Genomic DNA, 11,239 nt, shown 5'->3' on the forward strand with positions numbered 1-11,239 from the left:
TTTTTGTGAGTGAATTTTTGAGTTTAGCACGCTCTCCGTAGTACGAGACATTCAAACGATCTTACGTTTGACACTGTGTCCATTGTTTACATGGCACAATCGACAGACTGAATGTGTCTTGCATCTACCCAGTTCATCGTGTGTTCCCCTTGTGTTAAGACATCATATCTGTGATCTCTGTGTTTACATATACAGTACATTGTTTTGCGTATTTGTAACCCGAAGCAAATATGGTTGGTCAAAAGTGTAAGTCTACAAGTGATAGCGGTAGTCAAAAGAAGCGGTGTTTTATAAGATATGGTAATAGAATTTATGGATGTACATACAGTATGAATGGACACACATTACTGGAACGTACAGTAACAACTTACGTTCATTTTCACATTACGTTTGGCTGTTCAGAACGTAACTAAAACGGAAGTTGAGGAGCGTCTGTAATCATTTACAAAACTATTACCGGATGGATCCCACGGAACACTCAGGTTGACAGGCTAACCAGCTAGTAGCAGTTTTAGGTGTATTGCAATACCACTTTGTACATATAGAATTTGCAGTCTTATAGCCCCTCCATACATTGTTTCCGCTGGTTCAAGTGAATGAATCAAACTCACAATAGTGAAGAAAAAAACTAGTCTTTCAGCTATTGTGCTTATTAAACATTAAATCACATCAGAGGTCATCGAAGTGACATCTGTCTACTTTGAAAGCTGTGTTCAGTTCCAGTAACTCTGCCTGTCGTAGAAGGTTATGGTCCATGATATATCCCTGACTTCTCAGCTAACTGGGCTACCTATAGCTATAGGTACAACAACAACAAAAACTGCTTTAGCCAACAGTTTACAGTGGTGTGCTGCCCATTTATTTTGGAGCTATCTTGTACTTTTGCACTTTTAATCAAATGATCAAGTCATGCTACATACATACAGTATAATAACATATACTGATCTCATTGTGACTCCATAGGTGAAACCAACTGGTTGATTGTGGCTACGGGGGTGGCAGACTGCTATTACAATGTGGTGGACCTGCCTGCAGGGGTTTCCTTCAGGTTTAGGGTGGCATGTGTTAATAAAGCTGGCCAGGGCCCCTACAGCAACCTTTCAGAAGTTGTAAGCCTTGATTCCTCAGGTATGTAAGATAAGATTTAATTTGGACTGCATTGAAAAGAATTCTCGCATTTTCTATATTGCCAAATTACTGTTTTCTCTTTTCAATAGAACCAGCAAAAGCTAGTGCGTCTGTGGTGGTCAAAACTGTCCCTGCAACTTCTCCTCCCCCAGTGGTGATGCTGTCGTCCATGAAAGTGCCTCCCATTAAACCAGCTCCTAATAAATCCACCACAGCAGCAACAGCAACAACCATTCCTCCATCAACGTCACTGCCTGTTCAATCTCTGGCTAATTCTGACTCTCCAGTAACTGTCAAACCCACTGCTCAGATTGATGCTAGCCTTCCTGCTGCTACGTTGCCCGTTAATACAGTCCCATCCCAAGAAGCTCCTGTCCAGACCCCCACCGCCGTCCAAGCCACACCAGCTAAAGCTAAGACTACTCTCAGCATCAGTGTGAGCAAACCCAAAAACACACTGTCACCTCCACCTATTGTGCCACCAAAACCTCAAAGTCCTGTAAATGTAGTCCAATCCATCAACAACAAGCCCCCATCTCCCGTGCCCCCACCTGCAGCTGTCATTGGGAAACCTATCTCATCTGTTCCAATGTACAAGCAAGCTGCTACTGCCCAAGTTACTTCTCAATCCAGCTCCACCCCACCAGCCACCAGCCCTTCGGTCACTCCTGTGACTCTTGCCCCACCTGTGGTGGTTGTGCAGAGCTTAACTCCTACGATACATGGAGGGGACAGTCGCAGTACCCCATCTGGGCGTTTCACGCCATCAGGACGAACTACACCTTCAGGACGCAGGACACCATTGGGTAAGCCTGGAGAGGGATCTTTACGCCAGGGAGTTCCTCAGAAGCCTTACACCTTCATGGATGAGAAAGCAAGGTAATGATTACAGAAGGACTAATCATAAAGAACCCATACATTTATCTGCTACAGCCAAACCTAGCATTGTCTTAAGCAGGGATTGATTGTACTGTACGCTGTCTCTCTGCTCATTTTGGACATACATCAAATGGGAAAAGAACCACTGACTTCTTTAATCCTCACAGGGGTCGTTTTGGTGTGATCCGTGAGTGCCGGGAAAATGCCACCGGCAACCTTTTTATGGCAAAGATTGTTCCGTATGAGGCAGAGAGCAAGCAGGAGGTGCTGCAGGAATATGACATCCTCAAGTCACTTCATCATGACAGGATCATGGCGCTGCATGAAGCTTATGTGACACCCCGCTACCTGGTGCTGATCTCAGAGTACTGTGGTGGGAAGGAGCTGCTCTTCAGCCTAATAGATAGGTGAAGAAAAATATCTGCAAATCATTGAATGAAGTTGTTGAATAAAGTTGGTTGTTCTTCCTATTTATTCTGAATGAAATGGGTTGGGGTTTTTTCAAAATTCAAAAACTGGTACGAAGTTTTTAAGGGTCTTCTAAGAAGCTTTTATATTTGGTGTGTTTCAGGTTCCGTTACTCAGAGGATGACGTAGTGAGCTACATAGTGCAAATCCTTCAGGGTCTGGACTACCTCCATACGCGACGCATTCTCCACCTGGACATAAAGCCAGAGAACCTTATTGTCACCTACATGAACGTCATCAAGATCATTGACTTTGGCAGTGCTCAATCTTACAACCCTCTCTTCCTCAAGCAATTCAGCCCCCCAATTGGAACACTGGAGTACATGTGTAAGGCTGCTGAGACTGTCAGATTACAGATGCACTGGTTAATCTTTCTATACAAACAATTGATCAAATGATTATGTGTAATGTAAAACATTTTAAGTGACAAGGCCACAGAGAACATTTGTTTGACTGTTTCATCAGTGACTAAAACTACTCATTCAGTTTTCAGAAAGCAACCCTTATCACCAAGTCATTACTTGTGGAGACAATGCCTCTAACTATGCTGTTTGTGGTTCAAAGACTATGATCTGATGAAGTTAAAGTTTGCAAAGCCATCAAGACCTGTAGATTTGTCCTTTCTTCTCCATGCAGCTCCAGAAATGTTGAAAGGGGATGTTGTGGGTCCTCCAGCTGACATCTGGAGTGTGGGGGTACTGACTTTTGTCATGTGAGTACTGCTTTCACAGCTTTCACCCAAGTCCTCCTTAAGTAGAAAAGAAAAACCGTCCTTTAGGTGTAATCATGCTGATGATGCAAATGTGTCTGCTGAGTTTCTATATACAGTAATCCCTTGTTACTCGCAGTTAATGTATTCCAGGAACAAAAACAAAATTACGCAATACAGCAATTTATTTTATTATTTACGGTAATTTAAACATTAATGAACCCTCCCCATTCTGATATGCAACCACCTTCTATCTTTATTACCTTTTCCAAACTCTTATAGACTGTTTATAGCACGTTTGTGTCTCACTGAAGTGCGCTCCATTCTGAGACTCACGGAATGCAGCGCACTTCCGGATGACGTCAGCCAATAAAATGGGCATACGGTATCACGTGACTACCTATTAAAATTCAGCGATGTAGTGAAGCCGCGCGTGTCAATGGGCGAATGCGCGAGGGATTACTGTACTGTCATTTTGGATAAACATCGCAATGCTTGCTATTAATTTCATTCATGATGAACTCATAAGGACTGCATGTGTGTGTTTTGAAAGCTTAGACAGACTTTTGTGAAAGACACATATTTCTCTTCCCTTCCAGGTTGAGTGGCCGGTCGCCTTTCATGGAAATGGATCCTCAGGAGACTGAAGCCAGGATCCAGGCAGCAAAGTTTGACCTCTCTAAACTTTACCAGAATGTGTCCCAAAGTGCCTCTTTGTTTCTTAAGAAGATATTGTGTAGCTACCCTTGGTAAGCCATATTGTATTGATCTGACGTCATTCCCATCCTGTACAGAATGTCTAAGTAACATTGTTGAACTGATCAAATTGATAATTTACCCAATTTTAAAATATATTTTTTAACAGGGCCCGTCCCTCGATCAAGGACTGCTTCAATAACTCCTGGCTTCAGGATGCCTACCTGATGCGCCTTCGCAGGCAGACTCTCACCTTTACAACTACACGTCTCAAGGAATTCCTGGCCGACCAGCAGCGCAGACGAGAGGCAGTGGCCACAAAGCACAAAGTCCTCCTGAGGTCCTACCAGAGTTCACCGCAAACTCCCACCAGCCCAGCCGCGCCAAATGTGCCGATGTCACCCACCACACCTGTCAACCAGTGAAAACAGGCTTCCAAAAACAGTTGGTGGGAGTTCAGGTCAAGACCTTGGGCCTTGTGCTGGGCTGGTCCTTTCAGGATGAAGAACTTGTTCGGAAGAAAAAAAGCCTGAAGAAACCAGCAATGGCTGTGACTTACTGAGACATTTTATTCTTGTCGGGTTCGGATAGAGAATCTAAAAAGAATTATTTTACAGAGAAGAACTCTCACTCAGAAGAGCTTGATTACATTTTTTCTATTGTGGACCCTGTTCATACAAAGCAGGATATTGTTTTAAAGTTAGTACCTCAACATTTGTAATTTTAAACACATTTTAAAAAAGAAAAATTTGTTACTGTTAACTGGATTGTAATCAAAGGGGTTACATATAGTAACCAACCATGAAAGCTCTAAGATTACTGTTTGAGTTCTTGATTCTAAAAAAAAAAAAGACTACTCAACACAAGTTCAAATGCAAACCCTCTGCTATGTCATTCTTGAATCTCTTACTTTTACTAAACGGGAGTCCGTTCTTTTATGTTTAAAAGGGCTACGGCCAGCAAGGAATGCTACATATTGTACTCTACAAATTTATTTGAGATTAAATCAAACTAATTTATGTTAAAGCACCTAACTTTTTACACTGCTCTAGGACCTCAGTAACTTTCAAGATTGTAGCAGTTACACTTTCTTTTTTGGGATGTTTGAAATGTTCATTGACTTTCGAGATAAATAAGGGGATATCCCTCAAGGGCTATGGAAAAAATGCATTGACACGGTGTTACAACATAGAAATGAGCAACTTACTCTCAAAAGCAGAATTTATTTTTTTGAATTTGTTGTTAGTTTAGCATTTCTGCTTTAAATAAAGATAATTGCACCATAAGTGGCTCCATGCAGGGCTAAGTCAGCCGCTTGGCACCACAAATAAGCTAACAATCAATACACTGGCTTTTAGATGAACTTACCTCTCTCACTTTGTGTGAGGGGCCAAGTTTGTTTTCCACTTAGAGATACTTACACTGATCTGAGTTGGATGAGTCAATCAGGCAGCAAAAAAATTCTTCTATTCATTGACAAAGAAAGTTTATTAGAATATTTTTGATTGCATTAGTTTCATCCTAAATTTCGAATACTAACATGTACTGCTTTGAAAAAATGTTTGGCTTTACAGTGCGCCCTCGCGCATCAATGCTTATGACTTTTGGTAGGCAGTCACGTGATACCGTACTCGCATTCTATTGGCTGACGGCATCTGGAAGTGCGATACTTTCCGTGAGTCTCGGACTTGTGTGAGACGCAAAAGTGCTTTAAACAATCAATAAGCGTGTGGGAAAAGGTAACACAGATAGAAGATGGTTTAATATCATTATGGGATGGGTCATAAAAGTTTAAATTACTGTAAATTGTAAGATAAGTAGTTATATCGCAGAGATCATTAATCGCGTGTGGTTCCTGGAAGAACGAGGGCACATTGTATTTGGTTTAAATAAATGACAGTTTTTAAAACGTTTTTTTAACATAAATTAAGTGAAGTAATGGGTCACATTAACATTAAATATCACATTAATGATTATGAACATTACTGTTTCCTCAAGGTGAAATCATACATCACTCTGGATTATGAAATATAAAATATACTTTCAATGCATGTACAACACTGCAGCTCCTGTAGACTGTAAATCCAAAATCTTGAATATACAGTATCATATTAGAGTCAGTTGCAAAAAAAATACTTTAACACTACACTGATCATAATCAGTCATACTCAGATCATTCAATATATTCATTCTATTTTTTTCTATATCAATATTGTATTATTTCTTTCATTTTGCATTTTCCTTTAGAAGGAAAATTCAGTATGAGAATGAACATGTGAAATATTTGCACAAATGTGAACCATTGATCATTTTGCTGTCACATGTATTGATATTTACAAATTTAGTCCCCCTGGTTTTTGTATGAAAGCATCAATGAATCAAGATTAGACACTGAGGAGTCTTTAACTAAGTCAGCACATAAATGGTGTCTTACATTCAAAAGTATTGAGATGTTTTAATCTGCATATAAATGAAAGACATCATAATTCTTTGTAACAACATCAATAGTTTTATCTACTCTTGTGCTATTGCTAGATTTTGGCTCAGTTTTTACTATGCAGAGTAGAAGTTAATCAAAGAGTAACTTGTGTTAAACTGGAATTAAACATGCTATATCAGCTTGTGAATGCAATGTTGCATTGGCTTCTCAGCCTTGGTGCAATATAGAGTATTACCTTTGTTTTTCACATAAAAAGAAACACATACAGGGTCTTTGAAAAAGAAATTGATTACTCCAGATTTTGTATTACGATCCTTTGATGTATTTTGGTGAATTTGGTGCAGTGCCTCGTGATGGATGTTAGACCCACAGAGAAAATAGTTTATTAAATGAATGGCAAGATCTTTATTTAAGTAACTGAATGTGACCGCTTTGTGTGCGTTTTGCTATTTGTTAATTTATTGAGTGACTGTATTTGTTATAGCATCTGCTTTTAAATTTGTGATATTTTAGAATCTGGCATGGAAAAGGCATGACAGTTGTTATCAACAATAAATGAAATATTACAAATACAAGAATAAGAAAAGAGGACTTTGTTTCATAAGATGAAAACTAGTTATGTAAAATTTTAGTTAGTAAGAATTATACTCCATTACAGAATATGTTTAAAAAGATTGCTATCATCCTAAAAGTAGGATTGTAGTGCCCAGTATATGATCCTTTCCAAAACACTAGTCTGTGTAAAGGAACAAATAAGAGTTAACTCAGTTCTAAGGCTGAGGCAACTTCTTCCACAAGACCCCTGACAACCAACAATTATGTGTGTATTTTCACCGGGGATGACTCACATTTCGACTACAAACAGATCTATTAACTGCTCCCGAGGACTCTCAGGAGTATTTTATATGAAGGCTTAATAAGGGTGGGAAAGTAGCTCCCTAACATGTGCTGTGCATCTTCAATCAATGAGTATTTTATAATATCCAAAGAAGGAAAGGTAACGTGTGTGTGATGAGATGTTCTTCTTGGTCCTCAAGGACCTAAAAGGCTCCTCCTGACCTCAACATATAAAGCATGAGGTCGTCTAGGTTTGCTGACTCGAGTGAATCTGAAGTAGAGTGCAGCTTCAAGAGGATCACTGAGGTAAAAAATTAGACATTAAAGACTGCACATAGGGTAATATGTAATAATTTATTGGTAAAGATCTATCAACATAATAAGTAGTGATAACAATGGTGCCTATTTCCATTTCATAGTTCAATTTTAAAGTCCCGCTACAATGCATGCAGCTGACTGTCAACTTACTGGGACAAAGAGTCATGTTTGATGCACTGTTGCAGAAATGTCTACGACTTCCTCTGTACAAGTCAAAACATCAGCAGGGAAAGTTAAATCATGTTAAAAGTTTTTTTAGTAAAATTCTATATTCCTTGTTTTGCTCACCTGCTCTGGTTGCTGTAGATGTCCAAAGCGAAGGCTGCACCCCCTCCAGGGTGCACTCTGAACATTAATGATCCTCAAGTCCAGGAGGCTGCTATCCGAATCCAAGCCTCATATCGCGGCCACAGGTACAATATTGTTCAGTGTCTGTTTCGAACAGTGTCTTAACCGGGGTGTACCCCAACTTTTGCTTGTAGCTTTTTTTCCCCTGTGACCCACAAGGCAGATAAATGGCTGTAGATGAGAAAATTGTCTGACAAAAAGTCTCAAATTTGGACTGATCAAATGGAAACTTTTTTTTGGTGTTGTTCAGAGAGTGAAATCACTTTTTGATGGTTACAGAAAGTTGCAGGAAGCTGCCAATAAAGTAGCAGATAAAGGGATGATAGAGGGAGAAATGACCTGCAGTAGAACATGAGAGGAGGAAGGCATGAGGTATTTAATTCTAAAATAGCAAAAAAAAAAGAAAAAAGAATGGCAATGGTGATAGATGATGACAGGACATAGACATCTTTAGTGTGTTTCAAAGACCAGTGTGAAACCAACACTACTTGCGGTAATTCTAGCATAACTGTGCTTTTCAAATAGGTCACGTAAAGAGCTGCAAGAGAAAGGTCCTCCCAAGATCCTACAGGAGCTCAAAGATGTGGTTCTTGTTGAGGGCAGTGCAGCGAAGCTGGAGTGCCGAGTCAGTGCCTTCCCCGACCCTTTTATTGTCTGGTACAAGGATGGCAAAGAGCTGAAGGATGGTCCCAAGTACCGCTATGTTTTTGAAGACCCAGATTTTGTGGCACTCGTGGTCCGAGATGGGGTTCTGGCTGATTTGGGAAAATATAGTGTTACCATTAAAAATCCATTTGGTGAAACAAATGGAATGGCCTGTATTCTGGTGGAAGGTGTGTACTGTGTGTTGACTTTAACTTGCTTATCTTGTTTATTAACTTTACAGATGGTGCATATATCTGAATTTTGTTAGTTTGGTAATGTTGGAAGGTCAGAGTTCAACAATGTCCATTCATCTGAATGTTACATGAGACACACAGTACTGTATAAATTTATGGATCTGTCATACCTCTTAGTCAGACATGTGTGATGCCAAGACTTCTTTCTATTCATGTTCCTCTAGTGACTGCTAATGTCTCCTATACAACTTTATGTTTAATGTCATGTCATGTCATGTAGTATTAGTCGTATAGCTGATGGACTGTTTGCATTATGTTTTCCTAGTCCCTGCCAAGGTTTCTAAAGGCCCAGGCAATGTTAAAGCCAAGAGAAGCACAACAGTGGTACTTAAAGCTGAAATAAGTGGGGAGCCTCCCCCAGATATTGCTTGGCTAAAGGATGGCGATGATATTGAAGAAGATGACAGGTAAGCTCCTCAGACCTTCAATTAACTGAAGACTGAGTTGAATTACAGTATACAGTGTGCCCTCACGCATTAGCGCATCAACACTCACAACTTCACCTCATTGCAGATTTTTGGTAGGTAGTTACGTGGTATGCTTATTCTATTGGCTGACGGCATCCGGAAGTGCGCTACGTTCCATGAGTCTGGGAACACAATGCACTTCCATTAGACACAAAAGTGCTTTAAATAGTCGACAAGAGCGTAGAAGGTGGTTTAATATCAGTATGGGGAGGGTTCGTAAATGTTTAAATTACAATAAATAATAAGATAAATAGTTTGTTGCTATATCGCAGAATTCGTCATTCGCGTGCGGTTCCTGGAACGCATCAACCACGAGTAACAAGGGCGCACTGTATAAACAGCATGATGTATTTCTTCAAGAAACTATTTTAAGTGAAATTTAATCTGGTTAAACTGAACATTATTACACAGATGATTAAAGTATTGATTCATATGCATAAAGCAATTGTGATAATTAAGATGCTCCATTTGCCTTTCAGGGTATTTTTTGATGTTGGAGACACAAACACAATATTGACCATCAAAAATGCCAAGTTGTCTGACGCTGGCAAATACGAAGTGTTTGTGGAGAACAATCTGGGCACAGACCAGTCCTTTGCTCGTGTCGACATCCTCTGATGCAGCATCCCCACTGCATGGATGTGATGAGCCTTTGTGCTATAAGAGTCAATATACTTGATCCATACCATCTATGTACATACCGGTAACTTCAATTATGCTCTGAATAAAAAGTAAACTTTTTTGCTGGCAGTCCTTTTAATTTCTTCTTCTTTTCCTTTGGGCTTTTCCCTTCAGGGGTCTCCACAGCGAATCAAATGCCTCCATCTAACCCTGTCTTCTCATCCTCTTCTCTCACACCAACTACCTTCATGTCCTCTTTCACTACAATCCATAAACCTCCTCTTTGGTCTTCCTCTAGGCCTCCTGATTTATCCTCCACTAATTAGCAGAATACTTTGTATTAATTAATTACACCCCGCTTCAAAGCGGTGATGTACTGTAATTGTCAGTGTTCGTGTGTTTGCCCGTTTGTTCGTGGGTTTGTTCGTCCGTCCGTTAGTCCACCAAATATCTTTGCAACCGTTGCAGATGGAAAGATGAAACAAAAAGTTAATAACTCAGGTGGAAAAGGGGATGAAAATGAGATGATGACCTTGACCCTGACAAAACTAGGTCAAGGTCAAATTTCAACTTTTGTACTCAGGAACCGGATAAGATAGAAAGACGAGGGAGAAGGCCAGTGTGAGTAAGACCATTAATCAAAGCTAGTGCTTTGATCAATGACAGTAAGTCAGAGCACTAGCTTTCATCTTTGACCTATGCAAGTAGGTTAGGGTAACATTTTAAATTCAGGGTTTTCGCGGGATGTTGCAGTCTGTGACTGCCGTGTTGTAATTCTCAGTGTTTGTGTGTTCGTCCATCCGTCCGTCCATCTGTCTGTCTCTGACCTACCCTGAAAGTAGGTCAGGGTTAAATTTGGAACTCAGGGGTGTCACAGGATGTTGCAGTCTGTGACTGCCTTGGTTCTAGTTATTACTTTGCATATTACTTTGTACTTAAAAGTGTAATATTTGCAGATATACAACGTTACTTGGACCCAGATCAGCCTTTGAGCAGATTGGACCCAGATGACCACTGAACTGATCTGATGTGTGCTAATATTGTGAGGATGTGACTGTGTCATTTTGGGTTTGAAGACATTACGCATTTTGTAAATAACCCAAGTAATCCACACACACAAAAAAACTGGATTCAGATGTCAATCCTGATCACCACCAAAAGTCTCTCCTTGGGCCATACTCCTCTTAGAAAATTCAATTCAACATTGTTTATACCAACTTCTTGAGTACACCTGCAGACTAACCAGCGGCAACAAATCCATTAGTTTTTGTTATTTATTTATTTTAAATAAAAAATCAATAAAAAAGGTTTATTTCTTTTTGAAAAGTCTTAGTTTTAAAACTTTTTTTTGGAAATGAGATAAAAAAACAAGGTTAATTCAATCTTTCGTGTGGACACTAAACTCGCCCTAACTTCCCGTTTCCCCCGG

The 11,239-nt window shown here is 39.9% G+C and overlaps 2 protein-coding genes across 2 annotated transcripts in view; both read left to right on the forward strand.

Moving 5' to 3' along the window:
• Nucleotides 1-6,889, forward strand: part of spegb (striated muscle enriched protein kinase b) — a 34,758-nt gene extending 27,869 nt beyond the window's left edge. Inside the window, exons 35-41 of the mRNA XM_068330162.1 lie at nt 964-1,128; nt 1,218-2,007; nt 2,175-2,414; nt 2,579-2,802; nt 3,112-3,187; nt 3,784-3,933; nt 4,050-6,889. Coding sequence (XP_068186263.1) covers nt 964-1,128; nt 1,218-2,007; nt 2,175-2,414; nt 2,579-2,802; nt 3,112-3,187; nt 3,784-3,933; nt 4,050-4,305 — 1,901 coding nt within the window. The 3' untranslated portion in view covers nt 4,306-6,889. The remainder of the gene's footprint in view (nt 1-963; nt 1,129-1,217; nt 2,008-2,174; nt 2,415-2,578; nt 2,803-3,111; nt 3,188-3,783; nt 3,934-4,049) is intronic.
• A 505-nt stretch (nt 6,890-7,394) lies between these two features.
• Nucleotides 7,395-9,887, forward strand: LOC137605461 (SPEG neighbor protein-like). The gene is made up of 5 exons (XM_068330164.1): nt 7,395-7,463; nt 7,782-7,888; nt 8,349-8,656; nt 8,988-9,129; nt 9,669-9,887. The coding sequence occupies exons 1-5, from the start codon at nt 7,395-7,397 to the stop codon at nt 9,805-9,807; spliced, it is 765 nt and encodes a 254-aa protein (XP_068186265.1). The 3' UTR covers nt 9,808-9,887.
• The last annotated feature ends 1,352 nt before the right edge of the window (nt 9,888-11,239 follow it).

Source organism: Antennarius striatus, chromosome 12 (genome assembly GCF_040054535.1).
Source record: "Antennarius striatus isolate MH-2024 chromosome 12, ASM4005453v1, whole genome shotgun sequence".
In the NCBI taxonomy this organism is placed as follows: Eukaryota; Metazoa; Chordata; class Actinopteri; order Lophiiformes; family Antennariidae; genus Antennarius; species Antennarius striatus.

What these genes read in the sequence shown, in the direction of transcription:
- LOC137605461 (XM_068330164.1), top strand. Translation starts at nt 7,395, where the DNA reads ATGAGGTCGTCTAGGTTTGCTGACTCGAGTGAATCTGAAGTAGAGTGC. An exon ending in GGCCTGTATTCTGGTGGAAG is followed by an intron (nt 8,657 to 8,987) that starts GTGTGTACTGTG and finishes ATGTTTTCCTAG; the next exon opens with TCCCTGCCAAGGTTTCTAAA. An exon ending in GATATTGAAGAAGATGACAG is followed by an intron (nt 9,130 to 9,668) that starts GTAAGCTCCTCA and finishes TTTGCCTTTCAG; the next exon opens with GGTATTTTTTGATGTTGGAG.